The sequence below is a fragment of the Scophthalmus maximus genome, chromosome 15 (assembly GCF_022379125.1).
Source record: "Scophthalmus maximus strain ysfricsl-2021 chromosome 15, ASM2237912v1, whole genome shotgun sequence".
NCBI lineage: Eukaryota > Metazoa > Chordata > Actinopteri > Pleuronectiformes > Scophthalmidae > Scophthalmus > Scophthalmus maximus.
This window is the reverse complement of record NC_061529.1, coordinates 2,003,002-2,028,018: the sequence shown is the minus strand read 5'-3', so window position 1 is coordinate 2,028,018 and position 25,017 is coordinate 2,003,002. Positions and strand designations below refer to the sequence as shown.

Below are 25,017 nucleotides of genomic sequence, written 5' to 3'. Positions count from 1 at the left end.
ATTTACTCCTTCTAAGGATGCGAATATCTGTGACGTTGGGAGGATCACGCATGAAGCGAATTTTGCGTCTTTGTGTCATTTGCATTGCGTCATTCCAGCCTGATGCCAGTGACGCAAAATTTGCGTCTACTGACGTCTTTGCATTTTTTTTTAGAGAAGGTCCAATTCAAATATCAATAGAAATATAGAATATCTCCGATACCGGATCGGTCTTATTTATAGTGTTGCTCTTTAATTATGGGCGGGGTTAATGGGGGATTGTAAAAAAAAAAAAAACACTCCATTGTGCCCATCGCGCACCACGTGATCCGACAATCCGAGCTGTGATTGGTCCACCGCCCTTGTCCATCACTCCGCACGGGGGGTGTGGCTCAGACAGGAGTTCGTGTGGCCGCAGAGGAAAACAGCCGCTCGAGCAAAATGTCCTCAGTGCCCGACGGAAAGAAGCTGGTCCGCAGCCCCAGCGGCCTCCGCATGGTGCCGGAGAGCGGCGCCTTCAACAGCCCGTTCGCCCTGGAAGAGCCGCGGTGGGTCCCGGACAAAGAGGTGAGGCGAGGCGGCGGCGGGGTTTACTTCGACAGCGACAAGCTGCACGGAGCTTAGCGAGAAGTTAGCTGAAATGGTAAACAGCGCTTCCGTTTTGGTATTTTCACAATAAAAACACCTGTAATAAAGACGCTGTAAGACAAATATCAGAAATAGAATCAGAATCAGTTTTATTGCCAGGATAGTAACAGACTACATACGAGGATTTTTTTTGGGGTGTTATTAAGGTGCATCTAGCAGTCAACATATATAAACAGAATTAGAAAAAGAATATAGAATAAAATAGGATAAAACAAGATAAAATGAAATAGAATTCACACTATTTACAATAAATTCACAATAAATATTAGAACTAGTAGATCGATTACTATAGTTTCTTTGTTTATCCCAAGCTGTGAAATTCCGGCGTAAGAGCAGCACATTTCACTCAGCACACTTTGAAAGTATATACAATATCTACACAAGTGAATGTAAAATATATGAATTGCAAAAAAAATGTGGAGGATAAGAATAATAAATTGAAGGAATTTACATTTAATATTAACAGTGTTAATAGTGCAGCAGTATAATAAGTTACCACTGACAGCCTGGCCTGGCTGGTTAACTTCTCTAACTAGTTGTCAGGATGTTTATCTTCACCACACGTTGAAATGACAATAATTGGTTTTATTTTCTGTCCATTGATTTATTGACTAAATTACTTAAATAGTTTAATCGCTAACATAAAGTCACTGTCACTTAAAACGTCACATCAAAATGATCTCGTCGGTCGAAGGGCTTTTATTTTCTTAGACTTAGCCTCCGAACATCCGGTTCACCCTCCTCTAACCGCGGCGGTCTTGACGCAGCTCCGCCCGGAAGTCGCCGCCGCGCCGCTCGGCCCCCGCACCGGGCGCTGCAGGCGGACACGGACCGCCTGGCAGGCGGCTCACGGACCAACCTGTCGGCTGACCAGCTGGTTAACAATCTCCAGCCTAGTTGTCAGGACGTTGCGTCGTCACCACACGTCGTTAGAGAAGTGACAGACCAACCGCTGCTGCCGAGTGTGTTAGCTGACAGCTGCGCACGCGCTAAGCTAGCTGCGATGCTAACTGCTGGTTGTGTTTGATGAGACAGCTGATCTGATCTGTTGTTAAAGTACAGTAATGCAGTCTGAAGGATCATTTCATAAGGACAAAAAAAGCAATCATTTCTTTATTTTTATACATTACCCATTACTATATATAATGCTAATTATTTACATATTCGAAATAAACATGTCAATCAATCAATCAATCAATCACAGTGTTGTAATAGTAGACATACAAACCTACCATACAATAAGATCATATCTCCCTATATGACGCTATAAATGGCAAACACAATTGTGATCATTCGGTTACAAGGAACGTTCAAGTTTCATAAAGACGTATCGTTGATATTACTACGGACATAGAGTTGTGTCATGTGCCCGTTTTGAGAATTTGATCCAGATGGAATCACTTTTTGGCACCACACCTATAGGGGCTTTCCATTTAGTCACTGTACATTGCTGCATGTCGGTGAAACTTTTAATGACGCGTGCCTTAAGAATTACGTTGACCACGTATTGCGTTTCGTTGATTTATTTATACACTAATATAACAGATCCAGGTCCATACAGACTTGATTGTACTTTAAGCCACATCCTGCAGCATTCAAACATTGTAATACGAAGTGACACGGACAAAAACCTGTAGGCGTCCCGGCATGCAACAAGCACCACTGTGTCAGCCTCCCTGGCTTCATGCCTTCCCACTTAGTGATGCTCAGTTCTCCCTCCCAGCCACACGGAGCACAACACAAAGAAAACAAATGTCTCCTACAACACCATTTTCCCTTCCCGATACCTGTTCCGATACCTGGATTTTGCGTATCTCCTGATACCGAGTACAGATGCGATAACCAGTGCATTCAAAAAAATGACGTCGTATTTTAAAGGGGCAGTAAGCAAATTTGGAGGAAGCCTGCTTCTGTCTTCCTTGTTGTTGGGATTTTATTTCTGTTTGGGCCGCGAACCCACGATCTCGCCTATTGGAGGCCGATGCACAAACCAAAGTCAAAACTGCAGATTTTTTCCGGCGCATGCAGAACTGACAGCTAGCGGACCGCGAGGAAATATACGCTATGAATTGCTTTATAAATCGCTTACTGCCCCTTTAATTGTGCTGTCACACCAAACGCAAAGTGAATTTTCTATCAATAAATGGGAATATTATTATGTTTTACCAGTATTTATAACTGCATAGAAACACACAGCAGTTTGATTTAAACACGGTTGAATAAAGTCGTCGTTCAACCGACAACTGGAACCGTTTCACTTTAAAACATCCTTTATCATCATCACGTCACATAAACTCTCTACACTTGTGTCGTTTGAAGTTTTGCACACGAATCAGCAGTTGGATCTTTTTAGTTGCAGTTGATAAAAGGTCATAAAACGATTATGGTTTCTTGCAGCTTGTGAATGGTCCAGATGTTATATGAGAGCGTGGGCGTTGTTTCCCTCATGAGTTGAAGAATCTGTTCATAAAAGAAAAGACAAGGACGCAGGAGAGTGTGTCAACCTGACCACCCTCAAGTTCCCCTTATTAACGGCTCTATAAAGTAAATTATGATTTATGAACCGTCCATTACAGCCCTATAAACTTTTATGAATTTGTAAAGTGGAACCAGAACGTCGGAAGTTTCATTTGCAAAAGCAAAAATAACTTTGTTTTTCAGCCGGATTATTAGAAAACTACTGAACCGTTTCCACGAAATTTAGTGGCGGGGTCGGTCGGGTCACAAGGAAGAAGTCAGTAAGATTTTGGAGCAGATCCAGGAACAGTTTAGGGCATAAGATATGTGCCTCTAGTTTTAGGCAGGGAGGCATAAACGATGTGCAGTGGGAAATCTTTTTTTCCTCTCTTTCTCTTTGTCTTTTTTGAGCGGCTGTTGAACGTGAATCTAACCAGCTCAGCATGTTGTGTAACTTCCTGTTTTTCCCCCGTCCTCCAGTGTCCGAGGTGTATGCAGTGTGACACCAAGTTCGACTTCATCAGAAGGAAGGTCGGTACTCTTCCTGCCACACAAATCACAAGAAAGAGGGAAAATATAAAAGCTTTACTGAACAATTTGAGGCTTTAGTTTTTGTTTTTAAACCAGAGATGATTTTTTTCCCCTTCTCTTGGCCTCTGCTTATTTGTTCTGGCATGAAAGCACACTGACTGGTCGGTGGTGACGACCGACTGACATAGTAACTGTGTAGATCTGAGCCTCTGCTCGTTCTTGTCCTGTTTACTTTGCAGATTCTCTGTAAAAAAAACGGTTTGTTTATGGTGAAATCGGCTGATGAAACCTTTAGACAGCAGCCGCATCATCGTTTCAACGAAAACAAGAATCTAAACGACACATTTCGTCACATCGCTCACTTCTCTGTTTGAGCAAAACTGTTTCCAGTGGGTTTTTTGCTTTTAACACAGGTTTGAAAATGCAACAAACACAGACATGAGATGCTTTTTATGATTTATATTATTCTGACAAACGTTTAATGTGTTTTTAATAATTTTTTAGGGCCGCAACTAACGATTATTGTCATTATAGATAATTTCCTTGATTAATCGATTAGTTGTTCGGGTTAATTAAACGGTGGAAAATGTTGATCGTGTTTCCCAAACCACCAAGATGATGTTTTGTTTTGTCCACACACCAAAGATCTTCAGTTCACTGTCACAGAGGAGCAAAGAAACCAGAACATATTCACATTGAAGAAGCTGAAATCAGAGAATTTTAACGATTAATCGTTTATCGAAAGTCGATTACTAATAACTGTTGCAGCTCTACTTTTTTCTAAACTCACATGTAAACTACTTTTGTGTAAATTTGACTGAGATGTGTATGATGTATTTTTCGCAGCACCACTGTCGGCGGTGCGGCCGCTGCTTCTGTGATAAGTGCTGCAGTAAGAAGGTGGCGCTGCCGCGCATGTGCTTCGTGGACCCGGTGCGTCAGTGCGCCGAGTGCAGCCTCGTCTCCCAGAAGGAGACGGAGTTCTTCGACAAGCAGCTCAAAGTGCTGCTGGCAGGTGAGGAGCTACAACCGATAAACCTTTGTTATCTTTAAATTTTGCAAAACCTTTTTTTGTGCTTCCCTCGAAATATTTTTAACGTTCTTTCCGTTTCGTCTCTTTTGCAAATAATTCACAATCTCCACACACAAACAACCTCGTCTCAGGACAAAGTTCACTTTCATTTTCCAAACGACAAAGTGCACAACAGGAGAATTCAGGTTTAATGAAGGTCGTCGAGAGTAAACATTAACATTTTAAAATCAGTTCCAGTTCGGCTCAGAGGCGAATTGATCCGTCCGGTCGCTCGGTGTGTGAATTTATCATCTAACACACGTCACATGACACCCATCACTGTTCCCAGCAACTCTGAACATGAAGCAGAAATACTTTTACAAATCCTCTCTGCAATTACATTCCAGAGTGACTCCTCCTCCTCCTCCAGGAAATTCTCCAGTAAATGTTCCTGTTGCCGTGAAGGCGTCTGAGTCGGGACAAGCTCCCGCTGCTGCGTTCCTCATATGTGAAAATGTCTCGACCCAATCTTCCAGGCGTTTTCCGGATCAGATCATGATCAGATCTGAGTGTTTGATCATGTGCCACTAACCAGGAGATTTGGAAAATAAAATCCACATTTCTCAACATGTCTTTTTTGTCAGACATCCACACTACTGGTGCAGGACGACGCTGTCGATCGTCGGCATTATTGTCAGGAGTTGAATCCAATGTGTTTCTGTTCGTTCCGTCACCAGGAGGAACCTTCGTCGCCACGCTGGGAACGTCCGAGAAGTCAGAGACCATGACGTGTCGCCTCTCCAACAACCACCGGTGAACTCCTTTCTACAGGAAGCAGTTAAAAACTCAACAAGTTCTTTCTTTAGTTTCAGTTTTATGTGCCGACGTTTAGAGACAGAATCCTCGGGATCACTCAGAGTTCACTGTGACCAGTTTTCATATTCTCTGTTTTACCATAAGAACGTCAAACTCTACCAATTCATAAATCTGATGCTTGTGTTTGTTGCGACTCAGGTATCTGTTCCTGGACGGCGAGAGCCACTTCGAGGTGGAGTTGTCTCGGATGAACAGCATGCAGATCCTGACGGACGGGACGAGTCCGGGAGGTGAGACCGATCCAGAATAATGTGTTCAGATTCAAATCTCAGTAGCACTTTGATCAAGGGCTCGCACAGATTTCCCTCTTGTGCTGTTAATGATCCTCGTCTTTCTTCGCCTGGATCCACTAACCAGCTGATCAACTTCTTGATTTAACACTGGAACTTGTGAAGTCTAACAAACTCTCTCTCCTCCGCCGCTCTGACTGTGACGATCCGGCTCCTCGTTCCTTCTCTGGACTCAGAGAACGACAATCACACTTACACCAGTCTGCTGGACAGTCACTGTGTCTCTGAAGGTTAGAGGTCGCTTCACTTCCACATGTCCCCATCCCTCCTCCATCGCGATGTCCGGGCTCCTCCTCTGTGCTCACGTCCGTCTGCATGGCGCTGCCCGAAAATATGAAAACCTCAGATTAGCGTTAGAGGAATTAGAAACCAAATCATGATGTCGGCCCTTTTGACCGACGGCGTGTTTCCTGCGAACAGGAAAAACATTTCACCACAAACTGCTCATCGTGTTTTCTCATCGTTCATTGGTTCTTCATTTTATTTAGAAAACGTTTTTCCTCTGCTCTCTTCTGTCGTTGATTGAAATCTTCCCGCTTGATTGTGTCGTATATTTGTTTTTAACCCTCCGACATCTTCTTTTCTTTTTGCATCTGTGTTTGTGCATGAATTCATCTCTTCCACGTGTTTGTTCTTGTTGATGTTGTTCAGGAGTAATGATGTCGTTGTATTGCTTTTGTTTTTTTCGCGTTATCAAATGACGAACAGCTGAGCTGAACATTTTATTGTTGTTGTTGTTGTTGACTGAAGTGATTCAACAGTTTTTTACGGTTTCAACACTTAAAGTTTGATTAACGAATGTCAAGGTAACTTTCGAAATGTCGTCCAGTCTGAGCAGATGATTCATTTTTCTTTCTGCCCGATAGTTTTATTAGAAAATCGAGCCACAGAACAAATTAAGACTGAGACTAACAATTATTTTCATTCTTGATTTGATCAGATTTTCACAATTTATAAATAAACCGCCATTAAATAGTGTCCAATGCGACTGACACTTCCCCCCATTTTTACAGTCAACCGTATAATTAAATGATATAAAACAGAAAAAGCAATAAAATCTTCATATTCGTGTTGAAAATTACTTCAGTTATAAATTAATTACCAACTAACGTAATTGTTGCAGCTCTAGAAATGAATGTGATCAGGCTTATACTGTGTGTGTGTGTGTGTGTGTGTGTGTGTGTGTGTGTGTGTGTGTGTGTGTGTGTGTGTGTGTGTGTGTGTGTGTGTGTGTGTGTGTGTGTGTGTGTGTGTGTGTGTGTTCGTCTACATTTGCAGGAGGGACGTCGCGGGCCAGCGGCATGCTGCTCCACTACAAGCCAATGGGCTCGCAGGACGCCCAGCAGCTCCGCATGGAGGCGGCCGACGACAAGAAGGTCGCCGCGCTGTGGTTGGCTGCGATGCACAAGGTACGACGAACACGATACAAGGGCACCAACACGACACCGCTGTTAGTAAGGTCGTTAGTTAGTTAGTTTGTCGGTCCCACATTGACTCGACAAATGAAATCCGCTTCATAAAAAAGTTCAAGTTTCCCTCATCAGAAATATAAAGGACATTACGTTTAAACGAAGTGTAAATCTTCGTCTGCAGTGTGAAGCTACTGGTGACGAACCTGAACGCAGCCGAGTTTCATCTGATTCACATCAGACTCGACACTTTTCATTTTCAATTTTGTCAAAACAAAAGAAGAAACATCAGCCAAAACCTTTGCAACCTCAGTTTCTGATGTGTTTTCTGCAGAGGTTGCATTCACGTCTTTTCACTTCAACAATATATACAGTGTATATATATATATATATATATATATATATATATATATATATATATATGATTCTCCCAGTGGTTGTTTATCAATGTGAAGCTAAATGCAGGGGGGGAGACTAAGGACGGTGCAGCTGATTAGAGTCTGACGATGTAGACGAGAGTTAAGAACACGTTCTGCCCTGTGGCGCCCCCTTCAGGTCAGAGATCCTTTTTTTACTAGCAACAAGGAGCTAAGAATGTAAAAGTTGTTTTGTTTGGCATTGAATTTTTTTTTTAATCTAAGATATTTTGTTTTCTGATGTGAGTGTAACTGGTGAAAACCCTCCAGAATAAAGTTAAACTGCTGCAGAGAGTTTTTGACAAAAAACAAACATGAAACGTCAACAGAGCAAAAACACTATAAGATAATTGAAGACATTAAAAGTGTTGGTTCTATGCACAATGTTAAGGTGTTCGATAAAAGCAAGAAGAAGAATAAAGATAAGAAACAAGATGATAATAATGATAATAACTTGGTTTATATAGTTTATATAGGGTTTACAAAGAACTTCTACAGATGCAGAATCACACAAAATAAATAAAAGCAAAAGAAGACAACATCATATAAAAGTCAATTAATATAATAAGAAAATAAAAGCAATAGAACACAAAGATAAAACAACATCGCGTAAAGTCAAGTCTGTAAAAAACAGTTTCCGAAGTGATTTAACAGACGTCAATGAATCTGAGACTGAGGCCTCAACTCGTAAGATATGAGAATAGAAAAACTTTGTATTCATCATCTTTTCTTCTCTGTGTTTCTTCCCCTCAGGCGGCCAAACTGCTGTACGAAGCTCGGGACCAGTGACGCGACGCCGAGCGGCTGCACGCGTGTTTTTAACGCCCAGGCAGCAAAACACCTAAGTGTTTCCGTACCCGTCCCAGCGGGGACTTCGGTATCTTTTAGATTTTTTATTAACGCCAGTTCTGATCCTGCCTCTCCGCCCGATTCCTCGTCGGTTCCTTGATACCAGTTCTTCTTATCAGAAACTTTATTACCTCTATAACCAGTGTTTACCACACATACGCTGATTGTTCTTTTTCTTCTCTTTGCTTTAATGCATAAATCAGGGGATGCAGCAGAAACGTTCATACATGAAGAAGAAGCTCGTTAGTTTCTGTCGCTTTGTCTTTAAACTCCTGTGACATTACACCTTCCATAAAAAAAACATTTTTCATAACTTCGGAGATGCGTCAGGTGTTTTTTCCTGACGACACAATAACTTAATATGCTGCTGTTCATATTTTTAGTTGTGTGTGTATAGTGGACGAGGATTTTATTTCCTTGTAGAAGGGATGAGACACTTTATGGATCCCTCCCTGTGGGGGACTTTTTTTTGGGGGGGGGGGGGGGGGGGGGGGGGGGGGGGGGGGTTTGCTCAAAGGACCTTCGGCAGAACCGAGATCTCCCAGATAAAAAACATGGTAGAATTATCGAAAATTCACCACCACCGCAGCATATATTCCTGAAATGCAAACAACATCACACTTTCATTCACTTTATATATATAAAAGTTTACAGTTCAGTTTTAGATTGAAGCGGCATCATTAAAAAGTTCAGGTGACACGTTATCGTTTTCCTTTCTGCTGGATTGTGTCAGTAACCTTTTCTCTCTGCTACGAGTATTTACACATTTAAACCTTCAGGCGTCTAAGGAAGCTACAGACGATTCACCGACTCTAGTGACGTATATAAACACAGAGACGTATAAACGCTTTAAATGTAGTTTCATGTATTGGAAGTTTTGTACGAGCTATTTTGTTTAATATTCCTACTTCAACACAATAGTTTTTGTAACACTTGTATACAGTTCTTCCTTTTTTCTCTCTCCTTCCTCCACCACTTATAAACAGCCTGTTTCTAACTTTTCATACGATCGATGTGCAGAGTCACGACCCAGGAAGTCAAATCAAAACCTTCCATCAACCAAAACGCAGTTCACTTGGTTTTGTCAGTTTGGCAGCTTGTTGTTGTCGGTTGTGCATCCGAGGATTCAGACCTTTTACAAACTAAACTCTTGTGTCGGTCTGCTGCTTTTATACTCTGAAAATTACAATTACATTCATGTGAAGTTAACTTGACATTTCTTATACAGATGTTCTTTGTCCCCCATGTTTGTTATAGTTCCCACAAATCCACAATTTATCCTCAACCTCCTCCTTCAAAGCCCCAGTGTGTCATTTTTGTAATTTTTTCTGGCGGCATCTGGTGGTAGAGTTTGCAAATCTCAACCAACTTGAGCGACCGACAGGGGACACTTTATGGTGGCGCACCGCTGATTCAATTTCCTATTTTTGCACGTATTGCCGTATACAACAGGACGTAGAAACATGGAGACTCACACGGAGGTCGGCTCCACCTCATGGAACTATATTTAACTATATTAAAGTTGATTATACATATACATCGATATGGACAATATATTCAATTACAGTGAATAAGTTTTTCTAAATATTACACACTGTAGCTTTAAGTTGTGAAACTCAAAAACTGTACAAAGATTTTTTTTTGGAGGTTAACTTTGGAGGCTGTAACTAAATCAAGACGTGTATCTGTAACATTCTTTAATCTTAGACACGTTTCAGTTTAAACATGAAGTGAATATTTGCACCTAGCGAATTAATTCAAGATGATGTAATATTTTGTAGAGAAAGATTCATCTTAGTTCAGCATTCGGCAAAACCAGCTTTGTCCCCTCGTCACTCGCCGCCGCGCCAGACTGTTAAAGCTTTATTGAAAAAGCATGTGTGACGACAAACTGAGCAAAGTCCGTCTGCTGAGGTAGAACGTGAGATGCAGTTGTTTCCCTTAAAACACTTAAAAATTAATAGAATCATAAATGTACAGTTTTACTTTAGTTGCTGACACTGTGTGTGTGTTGTTGTTTTTGTCTGGCTAAGATCAAAAAGTGTCATTGACGTCACGTGTGCATCGTCTTCCCTGTTTCTTTGTCCGAGTCTTGATGAAGGATTTGGTTTAACGGAGCACAGAGTGGTTTGACCTTCGACCAAGTGACCCCCCCCCTCCCCTTCCACTTTGTAATGTAAAGTTTATTTTTATACGCTGCTCACCTAAGAATTGAAGTCACACTAGTTTGTCATGTGGTTTGACGGAGAAGAAGAAGACTGTGAGGATTTGAGTGGTCGGACTTCCGGGTTCATCCGGTTGTGTTTGTTTGTTCAACACTAGTTTTTCCATGATAACGTCTTTTCTATTATATGTCTGTTTGTGGAGGAGATGGATGAGAGGGCTGCACAGTTTATCATTTAAAAATGTATAATATTTATCAAATGAAATGCATTATCCCTTTAGGTGAAATTGGAAAATCTTAATCCTCTGAATCTTCCAATTTAATTCCAAGATAAAATTGGAAAACTGGAAATTTTGTCGCTTTTTCTTGACAATATCAAAATGTTTTGTCAAAAATACACTGACATTGATCATATGTCACTAACTGTGCAGCCACTTGAAACTATCTCCACTTACAAGTTGATCTCGAGTTTTATTTTGTCGTTACTTTGCGCCACCTGTGACATAACCAAGTTAGTATTTGTGGCCACGCCCTGAATTACTGTGCCCTCTCATGATCCCACGTCTTCGTTTATTATACTGAAAATACTACACTCACCCTTTGTTGGATTATTCTGATGAGAATAAAGTCAAGTGTTTATACATATTTGTGGTGGAGTGTTTTTTTTCTTTGCATCATTTGGAGGATAGATGGAGAGAAAGAATTCATTTATTATCAGCTGACAACAGCCAATGATTTTATTGTCCTGACAAGTCAGTTCGGACCTAATTAATTAATAAAGTAGTTTATATTTACAAGAAGGGTCCACAAACTTTGGCACAAGTCACAATTTCTGTTTAGTTTTAAATTTACCATTACCATTTAACTTTACCATTTGAAGAACAGCCCATCATTTTTATTTTATGGCTATCTATCTATTTGGTTTAATTATTAAAATTAATCAACACTGAATTAATACATTAAAGTAGTAATGAAAGACATGGAAAAATATTTTATTTTTATCATTTATTTTATGTATCCGTGACCATTAGTATGAATGACAAAAAAATGAAAAGTATAAATAAATGTATTCAGAAATAAATAATTAAATACAGAAATAAATGGAGAGAAAAAACAAAATGAAAGACATGAAAAAATATTAAATTTTTTAATGCTTTATTTTATTGTCCATGCCCATTAGTATGAATGACAAAAATGACATACGTCTAAACAAATAAATGGACCATTTTCTATGACGTGGTTATTTCTGTTTTTCTACATTTCTACATTTATTCCATGATCTATACTCTTGTCACTTTTGGTCCTTCATGCATTTTGACACGTTACGTCCCATTTCAAAGCACCGACGTCAGAGGCGCCATTACATAAGCAAGGGGGGGGTCTCGTGCCGGTGTTAAAACAATTAACACTTTTAAAAACATATTTTAACAATTTTATCTTTTCACCCAACACGCAGTGTTAAAACTTCCAACACATTTTCTAACGTACAGTTTATAAAATGTCACCGCTGTACTTTAATATTAACCGGTCCGTCGACACGCCCCCCCCCTCGCCCGAGCAGAGATGGTCTCGCCCGTCGCCCCCTCGTCATCACCATCATCAGCAGCAGCAGGACGCACATGTCGCGTGTGTTGTTGCTGATGTGCAGCAGGATTGCGTGATACCACCGCGGGCACGTTGCGGGGCAGTGAGCGCTGCGGCACCGCAGACACAGAGTGTCTCTCATCGGGAGAATTCATTTGTCAGAATCATAAGTTTGTGCAGGAGCCGGACGCGTCCCGCGGCTCCATCAGGCGGCTGCTTCTCCTCCTCTGGACCGACGGTACGTGACACACACACACTCACACAAACACACACACACACACACACACACACACACGCGTGCTGCCCACCGCTGGAACGTCGGTGTTAAAATCACCACGTTGAATTAAAGCTCATGACTCACGACGTTATTGTACTTCCGGTTTAAAGTGAGCGAGTGAGTGTGGCTAGCTAGCTAGCTAGCTTAGCGCCGTTAGCTTCGGCACAGTGCGCTGTCAGCTGCAGCCGGCTAACTAACGGTTAGCTACAGAAAAGAAAAAAACACCGCACAAACATTTAAATAGACTTTTTAAGCAATGGAGTGAGACGCGATTTAAAGTCTATAACTGTCACGCGTGGTGCCTAAGGGCGAGAGGGGGAAGAGAAGACTTGGAGTTGGCTGCTGCTGCCGCTGAGCGGTGCCACGTAGCTAACAGACGAAGCGCTGCGGACCGGACCGACATTCATCTCGTGATTAACTGTCAGTGGAGGAAGAAGAAGAAGCTTCCTCTAGTTTAGAGCTGCGACAGTTAATCGATGAGTAATCGATTACTGAATCAATCGACAACTATGTTGACGATCGATTAATCGGTTCAAGTCGTTTTTATGAAGTCAAAAACCCTCTGATTTCAGCTTCTTCCATGTGAATATGTTCTGGTTTCTTTGCTCCTCTGTGACAGTGAAGTGAATATCGTTGGTAGTATGAATGACAAAAATGACAGAAGTATGAATTAATATATGCAGGAAAAAGAAATGGAATACAGACATAAGTGGAGAGGAAACAAAATGAAAGACAAAGCATTTTTTATATATTTTATTTTATTTTCCATGTCCATTGGTATGAATGACCAAAATGACATAAGTATAAATAAATGAATGCAGGAAAAAAAACAGTTTGTGAAGAAGCTTCCTTTAGTTTAGAGCTGCGACAGTTAATCGATTAATGGTCGACTACTAAATTAATCACCAACTATTTTGACAATCGATTAATCGGTTCAAGTCGTTTTTATGAAGGAAAAAAAAATCTAAAATTCTGTGATTTTAGCTTCTTCAATGTGAATATGTTCCGGTTTCTTTGCTCCTTTGTGACAGTGAACTGAACATCTTTGGTGTGTGGTTTATTGATTGATTGATTTATTTATTTATAATAAACTCGCTGATCTATATCTTTGTTGGCTTCGATCACCTTCGGTTCAGTGATGATCAGAAGCTTCTGGCAACTTTTTTTATCTTGACGTCAGGGGCTTTGTCCTTGAATCTGTCGAGGATGAATCTTCCTGCCGTTCGAACAATCCATTGATCAACTAAGTGTTGCAGCAACTTTAGTTTACTTTAAACATGGTTCTGATCAATGACCATACACACACACACGCTGATACTCTGTCTGAACGCTGACTCTTTTTTTCCCATCAGGCCTTGAAGCCCCACCCCCCCGAGCGGCGCCATGAGCCCCAAGGCGTGTAAGAACTGCGGGAGCTCGGACATCGACGTGGACCATGCGCGCGGCGACGCCGTCTGCATGGGCTGCGGCTCCGTGCTGGAGGACAACATCATCGTGTCCGAGGTGGAGTTCGTGGAGACGGGGGGCGGAGGGTCGTCGGCGGTCGGACAGTTCGTCTCCTCGGAAGGTGAGGACTGTGAACTGCACCTGCTCACATCAGTGTAGGTTTTCATTAATAATAATAATAATAATCTATAGAAGGGACTTACTCAGAACGTCACTCAGTAGAGCTGGTACCAAAACAATGCAGATCATGAAATCACAATCTCCATTATGGGAAAAATGGTCAGTTCACTTTAAAAACGACACAAACCAAACAAGGAATTATTCTCTGGCAAATTAGTGATAATGTGAAAAACGACGTCCGGACAGTTTCTGGATTCACAACAAATCCTTCATGTTCGTTTGGACGTAGTTCGAAAACTGTTGAAGATTCATACAAACTGTTGATTCTCAACTGAATCCACATGGTCTCAGCTACACATCGGTGGTGATTATAGGATTCCACCTCTATTTGTTATGATTATGAATACTGTGTTCTTAATGTTACCTGAACCCCCTGATTCATAAAGTCACAAAATTATAGTCGTGACTAAACGGTGAGGTCGTTCTGTGTCCTTCCGACGTTTTTGGCGTCCGGGAACAGCGAGGATCTTGGGTAATCATCTTCTGTGCGTGTTGGTCCACAGCTGCTTATCGCTGTGTGTAACATTCACCTCCAGATTATCTCTGACCTTTATCCAGCAGCACTTTACTCCTGCAGAGTCAGTCTGTTCCTCTGACTGTCCACTAGGGGGCGCTGACGGATCACATGTAATAAAACATGTTCTGGTGTTTTGGTCTTTTGCAAAGAAGATATAAGATAAAACTTAAAATTTGTTTATGAGTCTGGTAAAAATGAAATACTTATGTCGTTGCACTGACAAGGAAAAATAAAAAGCTCACTACTTTTTATTTTAAGACCTGTTTCTGCTTTCAAAACACATTTTCCTCATTATTAATTCATCATCCCAGAAAAAAACCCCTTAGTGTAAAATCATGTTTTATTTTTGTTGCTGACATGAGGAAAGAGGCTTCTCAGATCAGACAGATCCTGACTGACACAAAATTCAGCTTTCATGCTGCCGAACTGAACGAGCCGTCACAAGCCATAGAAAAACAACAACCTGATTGATCATGTAACAGACAATAACCCGCTGACAGCAGGTAAAGTCAGCTGCACACTTTCAAAATAAATCTGACGCTCAGACTCAAAACTCAAACTGTGATTGATTCTTGGGGAGATGAAAATGAAAGAAGTGGATCAGCAGCTGCTCGGAACAAATTTGAGAAAAAATGCTGAGCCCCAGTTCAGTTTGTAAACTATGGTCTGAAATATTTGATGCACAATATGATTATGAACTTTGTGTTAATAGGTGATGAGCAGGTGAACGTTCATTCCAAAGACTAAACTGTTTTTTTAATAATAAAAAAAAAGAAGAATGTCACTTTGTCTTTAAATTCAATGAAGCTGTACCAAATCTCACACACTCATTTTTTATTTTATGTATAAATTTTTTCTTGAAGATCCATGAATTATTCCCTGGGAAATATGGGAAAACGCCAAACGCCTTAAAAGAAATTCCCTAATCCTCACCAAAATGTAATGAATTCTTCCTCGGCCCATGTTTCATCCTTCCACAAGTTTCATGGAAATCTGTTCTGGAAGTTTTTGCGTTATTCTGCATCTTAGAAAAACAAGTTATTTTGACGTGTATAAGAAAGCAAACAAGAAAATACGATTATAAAAGACATCCATTATGTCATTTTAACCTGAGCATCTTCTCTTTCCTCTGTGTCCAGAGGGAGCCAGGAATCCGTCTTTCGGAGATTCCCACATCAATGGGATGGGACGGGAGTCTCGAGCTCAGACGCTGCAGAAAGGTGAGCGACCGACCAGCAGGGGGCGCCGCGCGCCTGCGTTGAGTCTGTAGGACAGGTTTACACACTGCAGCTTGTTCCTTCGAATCACACGGTGGCGAGGCCTCGCTGCCTGTCGATTGATCGACGCAGGTTTTCAGAAGTCAGGAAGTGGAGAAGTGTTGTGCGACTTCAGTTAACGGTGATGTCACCAAACGATCTGTTCTTTTACGTTGTGCCGGGGAGGATGTGTCGTCTCCTGGAGGCTCAGCTTTAAAGAAAACCATCCCTGACATCTTCTTCATGTACATTTATACATTTGGTTCAATCCTCACTTGTTCCATATTGTTTATGTTGTTCGCCTCAGCGACACGACGACAGTCGAGTAATTACAGGATTGAAAGGATTCCTCTTTGTTCTCTCACATCTGCAGCTTGTTGTTGTTGTTGTTTTTCTCTCTCTTTATTTTTTTGGGGTTAGTTGCACGTCTCTGTTCTCTCGCTGGTCTGTGTTTTATAAAACGGCACAAAGATGAGGCGGCGACAAAAGCAGCAGAAGCACACGATCGTGTGTGAGTAAACAGAAGCCATGGCAACCGGGGAGGAAAACAAACCCATGAAAAATAAATATAGTTTGGTTCATGGTTCATTTACAAAGTCAAACAACACACAGACTTCGTCACACATGCATCGTGAAATGAGAAGTTTCCTTCAGACCAGCAGAGTGTTTTATGTTAAACATTTGCAATATCTGATGTGGTTCAGTGTGAAGATACGAACGAGTATTAGGCCCAGGCATGAGAAAAAAAATTAGAGTTAAGTGGGGGAAGCGGGGATCGAACCGCCGACCTTCAGGAGGTAGAGGCGGACATGTAGTGGCTAATTCCACTAATTGATTAATCAGGTAACTGTTGCAGCTCCAGTGGGATGAGAGACGCTCCTCAAGTGTCGCCTGATAACATTGGTTGATTTACTGTTTCTATCAGGCCCCTCCCATCGGGGCCCCTGGAGGGAGACCCCTGAAGGGCCCCTTCCCCCCATCCCCTCGGGGTCGTGCCAATTCATCTCAACAATTCGTGGTCATAAAAAAAAATACGCATCACTGACCGACGGGTTGCCGGGCAGAGAGCCAGACCGCGGGTACGATGGCGAGCTGCTGGTTGCCGCGGCGACGACGACGGCGACCGTCTGCTCGGCTCGATGATGTTTCAGCAACAGAGCGGCAGAGAGTCACAGAGCTGTCGGGCCGCAGCAGACGCTGAGTAATGAGGAGTGTGTGTGACACTGTGTGACTGTGCGTGCGTGCGTGCGTGCGTGTGTCATGCTGATATTGAATTCTGAAGTGTGTCAAACTGAACAGCATGACCAGACTCGATGAGCTCAGTCACTCACATTCCCAGACATCACACTCAGTTCAGTTGGTCCGTCACACACATCTGGTTGTGTTTGTGCGTGTGTGTGTGTGCAGCTCTGTGGCAGATAATAGTAAACTCTTTTGTTTTGAGTCTCTACCTGTGTGTGTGTGTGTGTGTGTGTGTGTGTGTGTGTGTGTGTGTGTGTGTGTGTGTGTGCGCGTGTGCGCGCTCTGGTTTGTGCACCAGAAACAGGTTTATGAACCAATCTGTGTTTCTCTGTGGTCGGATTAGTTGGAATCTTCACGCCCTCAAATTCCTGTCACCACAGGAACAGGTCAAACTACACGTGATCCCCAACAACCATTCGTGACTTATTGTTTTTTAATTAAGTGTGAGACAAGGAAGTTTTGATCTCGCAGGAACGATACAGATTTTGACGTTGTTGATGTCAAACGCAGTGGGAGGAGGCGAAATGTGTGTAACACAAAGATGAAACTTCACATTTGTTGTCTTTAATGCTCACGTTGCCTATTGGACTGAAGTTCTTCACCTGGAGAAACTCCCTCACACCTGGAACGTTTACGGACGTACGGAGAGTCTCCCTGGTGTTCTTTTGCAAAAGGCACAAGACGAAACATCCGTTTTTCTAATGAATATTCATCCTGAAATATGTTAAAAGAAATGTCTTTGTGTGTCTTCAGCCAAACAGCACATCAACACTCTGGGCCACCAGCTGCAGATGAACCAGCACTGTTTGAACACGGCCTTCAACTTCTACCGGATGGCGCTCGGCAAGCACCTGACCAGCGGCCGCAAGGCGTCGCACGTCATCGCCGCCTGCCTGTACCTGGTGTGCCGCACCGAGGGGACGCCGCGTATCCTCACCGCTCAGTTTCTGTCTTTTTCTTATAAAAGTTTAAAAAAAAAGGACGGCAAAGATTTGACATCTGATAAGATGGAACAAGATTTATCATCTGCATTTAGTAACTTCACGAAATGTCACAATCAATCGCTTGACATTCACATTTGTCGATGACTGAAGTTTCTGTTGATCAACTCATTAATAGATTCATTTTTTTCAGCTGTTTATGCCGCAGGCTTGTAAATAAATGGGAGTAAAACAGCTTCGTACCCTCGGTGATCAAACCATTTTGAAGGCTCCTTAAAACGTGGTGCGACAAATGCCTCCTTCCATAGTCCCGAACAACGAAGGACCAACGGGTGCATCAGAACTACCTCGTACCTTTGGGCTACTGCAGCTTCGTTGCTAGGCAACAGCGGCAAGGGTGTGGAACGCGCTGGTGACGGCAAAACCAGGAAACGGTCTCATTTCGGTTCGGCCATTGCGTTCTACGATGGCGGGTGGTCTTGGTGGACGGTGTCCTCGGGAGGGTTGGTGTGTGTGTGTGTGTGTGTGTGTGTGTGTGTGTGTGTGTGTGTGTGTGTGTGTGTGTGTGTGTGTGTGTGTGTGTGTGTGTGTGTGTGTGTGTGTGTGTGTGTGTGTGTGTGTGTGTGTGTGTGTGTGTGTGTGTGTGTGTGTGTGTGTGTGTGTGTGTGTGTGTGTCCTGTCTGTTTGTTCGGATGAGCGAGGCCAGCAGTAAAAATAGCCCCCTGCTCACTTCCTCTTCCACAGCTGGGCGAAGGAGCAGCGTGAAAAGGAAGACGCTCGTCTCATCTGGACTTTGATTTAAAGAGCCAGCAGAGAACACAACAGTCTCTGGATCGTACATCCGTTGTCAGGCTGATCAGATCACGTGCCCCCCCCCCCCCCCCCCCCCCCCCCCCTTCTCCTTCCTGTTCCTCTCGACTTCCTGCCTCTGTTTGCCCCAAATCCACACAAAATACAGTTAGAGAACCATCAGTTAAGAGTGGATGTTCATCTTCAGGGAACCAGGTAACGACATATCTGGAACGAATGGCCCAAAAAAAAGACGTCATTGCTTTTGCCTCCCTCGTATCCAAGAGGAGGATTCTGTTTATAAGACCTGACGTTCTTCTTCAGGGTGGAAAAGATCAAATATCCCATTAATCTGATTCCTTTTTTTTTTTTTTATCTTGTTCCAAAAGGTTAAAACCCCTCCCCCTAATCTCACGGGGGAGCTTTTACTCTTCCTTCTTCGAATAAGATGATCTAAATGTTGGAGTTGAGTTTTTAAAGGGTAAACTAATTTCAAAACCATAGGCTCCAACGCGACGCGGGTACAAAGACGCGAGTAACACGGAATTCGCTTCTTCAATAGTCGCGAGGTCAGTGTCGTCAGACGTCCTGACGAAAAACAGCCAAGGACCAGACTTCGCTTCCTCAAGCGACCACTTCATCAGATTCAATATCCATCTGTCTGCATATTTTGAATTAGTGAGTCATCTTGTCGTATCGTCCTTCTTCCTGTCGCGCTTAAATAAAGTTGTAGTTTCTTTTTTCCTCTCCCCCTCTCCCCTCCGCGGACCCAGATGTGTCGGGAGAAGCCGCTGGCCTTTATCTTCCCGACTAAGGCGGTCGTCTCTAATCTCCAGACGGGCGTGCGAGTGGCGGGATTGTCTTTTCCAATTTCATCTGCATCTGCTGCTGCTAATTCCATTGTGAGGCCTTTTCTTGCCCCCCCTTTTTTTTTTTTTTTAGAGGAGCCGCACTAATCCTCATGGCGCACCTGTCTCCACGGAGACACTGTCGCCACGGAGACCGGCGTGTCCGAGCGGTGCCGGTCCCTGGCTGGAATTGGGAGTCCAGAGGCTTGTGTGTGTGTGTGTGTGTGTGTGTGTGTGTGTGTGTGTGTGTGTGTGTGTGTGTGTGTGTGTGTGTGTGTGTGTGTGTGTGTGTGTGTGTGTGTGTGTGTGTGTGTGTGTGTGTGTGTGTGTGTGTGTGTGTGTGTGTGTGTGTGTGTGTGTGTGTGTGTGTGTGTGTGTGTGTGTGTGGTCACGGCGGGGGCAGCGACAGGTCCGTCAGTATATTTAGACGAGTCGTTCGGTCAGAGGTGACGGTTCAGCGTTCAGAATTCCCGACACAGCGTCCTCGGGACTTTTAGACGTCAATCGTAACTTTTCCCGTCGCTCGTGTTTTGTCTGTCTTCTTTCATTTGAAGAGTCTGAATCATATTTTTCTTTAAACTCTGTTCTTTAGTCGCCTTAACCTGTGTTTCTCAGACATGCTGCTGGACCTCAGCGACATCGTGCAGGTACGTTTCACGGCCACACGCTCACATTGAAACCACAGCAGCTCAGTTATCGATTCACAAAACAGCTGAAAAGTGTCCATCGATATTTCGTAGAGCCACGATCAGGAGTCTAAAGCGCTACATTTTCATTTCAAGACCTTTTTTTTTTTATAAATGAAGGTTTCATTCTCTGAATAGCTGCAGATAAATGTCGCATCAATTGACAAATTATTGCAAATGTGACATCTAAACATCTAAATTAAACATCTGCAGTTTTTTAAATCGCTCTCTTGGATGTTTTCGATGCCCACCCTCTCCTACCTCTCACCACGACTCCCCACAATGCATCACTGCCTAACCACTTGCCCCTGCAGTCCTCGGGCTTTCAGACTCTCGCCCATGTAATTAAACCCTGAGTCGCGTGTGTGTGCGTGCGGGTGTGTGTGTGTGTCTGTGTGTGTGCGCGCGTGTGTGTGTGATTCATGGTGTGTCAGGGGTGTGGTGGTGGTTCTGGTGGGACATTTCTCAGAGTCACAGCTGGTCAGGGTCTTTTATTTTTATGCACCCAGCTGTCCTGCAGGAGCCGGCAGCCCCTCCCCCCTCCCCCCTGCCGCCCGCCCGCCGTCCACACCCCGGCATGTGGAGGCTGGGTGGGGATTGGAAGTGGATTTTAGTTTGGGTGGGGATGAGGCGGAGGTATTAATGCCGAACATACATTGACGCTGCTGCGGTTGTGGGATGGTAAAATTCCACCAATCCCTTTTATTTTTTTTTATGGCTCCACATTCAGGCCACTCGGTCTCATTGTGTTCTGTTTTCTATGTCCTCCCCCAGAGATGCAACAGTTTATCGATTAGTAATCGACCACTTAATTAATCGGCAACTATTTATAATCGATTCATTGGTTCAAGTAGTTTTTATGGGGAAAAATTGTGAACACTTGTGAATATTTTCTGGTTTCTTTGCTCCTGAATGTCTTTGGTGTGTGGACAAAACAAAACATCATCTTTTGGGGAAACTCCATCGACATTTGTCTCCATTTTATGAACCAAACAACTGATCGATGAATCGAGCAAATAATCAACAGATTAATTGATCATGAAATAAGTAGTTGCCGCCCTGTTCTCCGCGTGTGATGTGATGGAAGTGAAGCACATGTTTTATCATTATTACTATTCACGTGTCAAAACCCCCTGAATTATAGTTTACAACATCTTTTTTTGTTTATGAGTTATTTGCCCCCAGGAGTAAGTGGACCGAATGAGTTATTGATAAATATTCTTTGTGAAAAAAAACTTTCAGACTTTATATAAAAGTGTTCCGCTCGGCAGCTCGGTCAAAGTTGATCAAATATATATTTTGTTTGTCGAATTTTGTCAAATCTTGATCGAATGAAATCGTGCCGACTCTTCAACCGATGGATTGCGTGTAAAAAAAAGAAAAAAGAAGAAGAACGTATTAGATCAGACATATTGAAAATGATATCAGTGGAGATTCTGGATGATCCAGGTCACAGTTATTATCCACCAGGGTGTTGAATCAGGAGCAACTGAGCTCGTCAACTACAACCAAGTCCAGTAGCTCCTGGATATTGAAATATGCTTTTCTGATAAGTTTTCACCCAAAAGCTTCAAGCCCCGTTGACGACAGCGGTCTGGTTCTGTAGTGTCTCGCTGCCGGAGAGACGGTCGTCGTCTCACTCTCGTATTCAAAGCGTCTCTCGTGGAAGCTTCCACCTGTTGAGACTCGCCTGGGAAGTATCACGTGTCCGCTCCTGTGTTTTCGTTGGCAGAGCGTTTGGGAGTTGACCCCTCGACCCGGAAAGTTTCACTTAGCGCCGCCGAGAGGAGAAGGGGAATAGTTTTCTTCCGTTTCATCTCGCCGGCCGGCAGATCAAAGCTCCTGATTCACTTTTAATGTGGAGACTCAAATATCAGTTTTAGATCAAAGAGGAGGTTTTCAGATTGACAAATTCACGTTACTGGACTTTCGACTTGAGTAATAAATAAATATTCATTACATTTTTCCTGCTCTGTCTTTAAGAACATACGTGTCCGGACATTTCCCTGGATCGAGTCTCTAACAACTTTTAATTACAACTATCAATTCATACTGTGACTTTTGATTATTGCAGCCTTAAGATGCTGCAGTTGAAGATGAAGATGATGAAGATGATGCCTCCTTGTCTTTGTTACACTCGTCGGGCTGTTAAACTTTAGAAACTTGAAAGCGGCACTTCCTCCTCCTCCTCCTCCTCCTCCTCCTCACTCTTTCTGCGTTTCGTCTACAAGTTCCTTACTGGAATTCTCTTCCCAGAATAGCAGAGGGAGCATCTGTGTTCCCTGCCCGGCTCCAGAGAGGAGGGGGGGGGGGGGGGCGCTGAGAGCGAGAGTCCGTCTGTCTGCTCAGAACCCCCCCCCCCGGAGGTCTGGAGCGTCGGTGTGAAGGAATGACAGAGATCTGACCCCAGTTCACGACCTGAATCCTCCAGCTTTCGCTGCCTTCTGCTTCAGATTCCGTCCCCGAGGATCTGAGGAACGTCCCTCTGAGCTCTGTGCTGCTGTTAATGTGTGAAGGTGGTAGATGTGCGGCCCTGTGGCTTTGTCATTCAGCAGTATTCGGAGGGGGGGGGGGGGGCAACGGAATTTACTGCCGAGCCTTCTGGAGGTGCCGTGGGTAGGAAACAATGAAACATCTGTGATGGGAGTCGCCAGTGTGATAACCCCACCGACACACGCAGACGCTGGCCCTCATCCACCAGCCAGCCACCAGCTTTCCCCCCCAACGGCCTCCGACAGAGCCGGTCTCCATCTCGCCAGCGCAGCCTAGTGTCACTGCGCCTCGTCAGATCCGGTCGCAGGAGAGTCGGTGAACGGGTTTGAAGGTTTACTTCGTATGGTTTATTTCCAGTGGGGTCAGCGGTTCAATTCCGGACCGGAAGGACTGGACCTCCACCTTACATTCCCTACGTTTCCTGTCTCCCTCCAGTAAAAGCAAAAAGGGCCAACATAACATAATTTTTTAAAAGAGCGATCGACCGTATGGATTTCTTATCTCAGGCCACTTATCATTTAAGCCACTATTTGTCCCATTTGTCCCATCAGCCAGTTTTCAAAATAACCTTTTGTCTCTCCACTTCGGGGAGAAACAATTGCGGCTGAAGAGAAGTCTGATAAAAGGTTGCCCTTCAGTGGTGTGCAGATAAATCAGGCGTCTGCAGGAAGGTTATCGTGTCACCTCAACAATAACGGAGTTAAAAATTCATATTTCTAAGATTGTGGCACTTTAAAGAAACGTCAGCATGTGGAGCAGAACTTAATCCACAGAGATGTGAACCCTGAAAACAAAAACAAAAAAGAAATCCCCTCCAGTGGCGCCATCATATTTTAATCTCACACATGGAAGGAAAACGTTGTGCCGACGATCACGTAGCCGCAGCTGCGTTATATATTTCATATCCTAACACACCAGTCGTCCTCCATCACGTTTGTTTCGGCGAGAAGCTTTGAACGGAGTCAAACTCTCTCAGGATCTCATCAGCACCCAAATCCAGTCAGAACATTTAGACTTCACTGACGCACGAGGATACAAAGCTTTACTGCAGAGGGTTTTAACTTCATCTCATCTGTCCCTTTATTCTTTTTCTTTAATGCATGTCTGTCTCGGCAGGTGAACGTCTACATCCTGGGAAGAACCTTCCTCGTCCTGTCCAGAGAACTGTGCATCAACGCCCCGGCTATAGGTACCGACCTCAACTCTTAACCACACGCTCTCCGGGTAACGAGTCAAATCTTTTCAGTTGCCGTTTCATTTCAGGGAAATCTTTGAATCTCTTATCTCAATATCGATTAATGTGACTATCATTGAACTTTGACTAAATATCACGATTAGGGATGCACAGATACCGGTATCGGGTCCGGTACTGTGCACGTGTACTCGTACTACTGCGAATGTCAGCAAAAACACGCAAACTTTACTGTCGATCATATTTTCATGCTACCAGTATATAAAAGCCGTGACGGCACAATTTCCACTAGTATGTTTCCCCTTTTTCAAGCAGGGACAGGTTCTCATATTGGTCCTCGGTATCAGCAAGTAGCTATGGTAGTAGTAGAACTTGTACTTGGTCTGAAAAGAAAGTGGTGCATCACCGATGATCATGATTATTTCCCAGACCCAAGGAGAAATATCAAAATGTCTTGTTTTAATCCGAGCAACTCAATTCAAATGTACAATGATCTAAACCAGCTACATTTTTCAAATTTGCTAAACTGGAACCGGCTAGAATAATTGATCAATGATTTAATTGGTTACTGAAGGGATTTATTGCTTCCACAATTTGTAGTAATAACTAGGGGACTCTCAGTTGAGAGGTGAAGAGGCCGACGCTCTCTGGTTGACCCACTGTAAACTCAGGCTTTGTGTGATTAAAGTTTAAGATATCCCTGGTTATTATCATCATAACATCAAAGCCTGGGCTCATGTCACCAAACTTAAAAATGATTGCTCTGAGGTCTGAGGCAGACGAGATGAGTTGAGGTGTCGGTAAAGGGAGAAACTGGATCGCTGCATCTGTAATGTACTTTTTGGTTTTTTGATCATAAGCTGCTGACAGCAGTAGATTTTGAGTTGAGCTGAAAATGTTCCTGCGGTGCCAGAGAGGCCAACCAAGTGTGTAAA

The 25,017-nt window shown here is 43.2% G+C and overlaps 2 protein-coding genes across 5 annotated transcripts in view; both read left to right on the top strand.

Annotated features, from left to right (window-relative positions):
* Window positions 1-349: 349 nt before the first annotated feature.
* Window positions 350-11,276, top strand: zfyve21 (zinc finger, FYVE domain containing 21). Of its 2 annotated transcripts, XM_035610135.2 has the most exons (8): window positions 350-546; window positions 3,565-3,615; window positions 4,462-4,630; window positions 5,365-5,440; window positions 5,642-5,733; window positions 5,970-6,023; window positions 7,072-7,202; window positions 8,372-11,276. In XM_035610135.2, exons 1-8 carry the CDS (start codon window positions 421-423, stop codon window positions 8,405-8,407), a joined length of 735 nt encoding a protein of 244 aa, XP_035466028.1. In that variant the 5' UTR covers window positions 350-420; the 3' UTR covers window positions 8,408-11,276. The 2 variants fall into 2 exon arrangements, with proteins under 2 accessions (XP_035466028.1, XP_035466029.1); XM_035610136.2 differs by lacking the exon at window positions 5,970-6,023 and having other exon boundaries at window positions 351-546.
* Window positions 11,277-12,224: 948 nt separating this feature from the next.
* The window catches only part of LOC118286745 (transcription factor IIIB 90 kDa subunit), a 66,486-nt gene continuing 53,693 nt past the window's right edge, over window positions 12,225-25,017 (top strand). For 2 of the 3 annotated variants that reach the window (XM_035611425.2, XM_035611424.2), the window contains exons 1-6: window positions 12,225-12,453; window positions 13,845-14,059; window positions 15,775-15,855; window positions 17,887-18,060; window positions 20,327-20,358; window positions 24,007-24,079. In XM_035611425.2, coding sequence (XP_035467318.2) covers window positions 13,876-14,059; window positions 15,775-15,855; window positions 17,887-18,060; window positions 20,327-20,358; window positions 24,007-24,079 — 544 coding nt within the window. In that variant the 5' untranslated portion in view covers window positions 12,225-12,453; window positions 13,845-13,875. Of the gene's footprint in view, window positions 12,454-13,844; window positions 14,094-15,774; window positions 15,856-17,886; window positions 18,061-20,326; window positions 20,359-24,006; window positions 24,080-25,017 lie in introns of those variants that run through there. The other variant, XM_035611426.2, reaches the window with a different exon arrangement.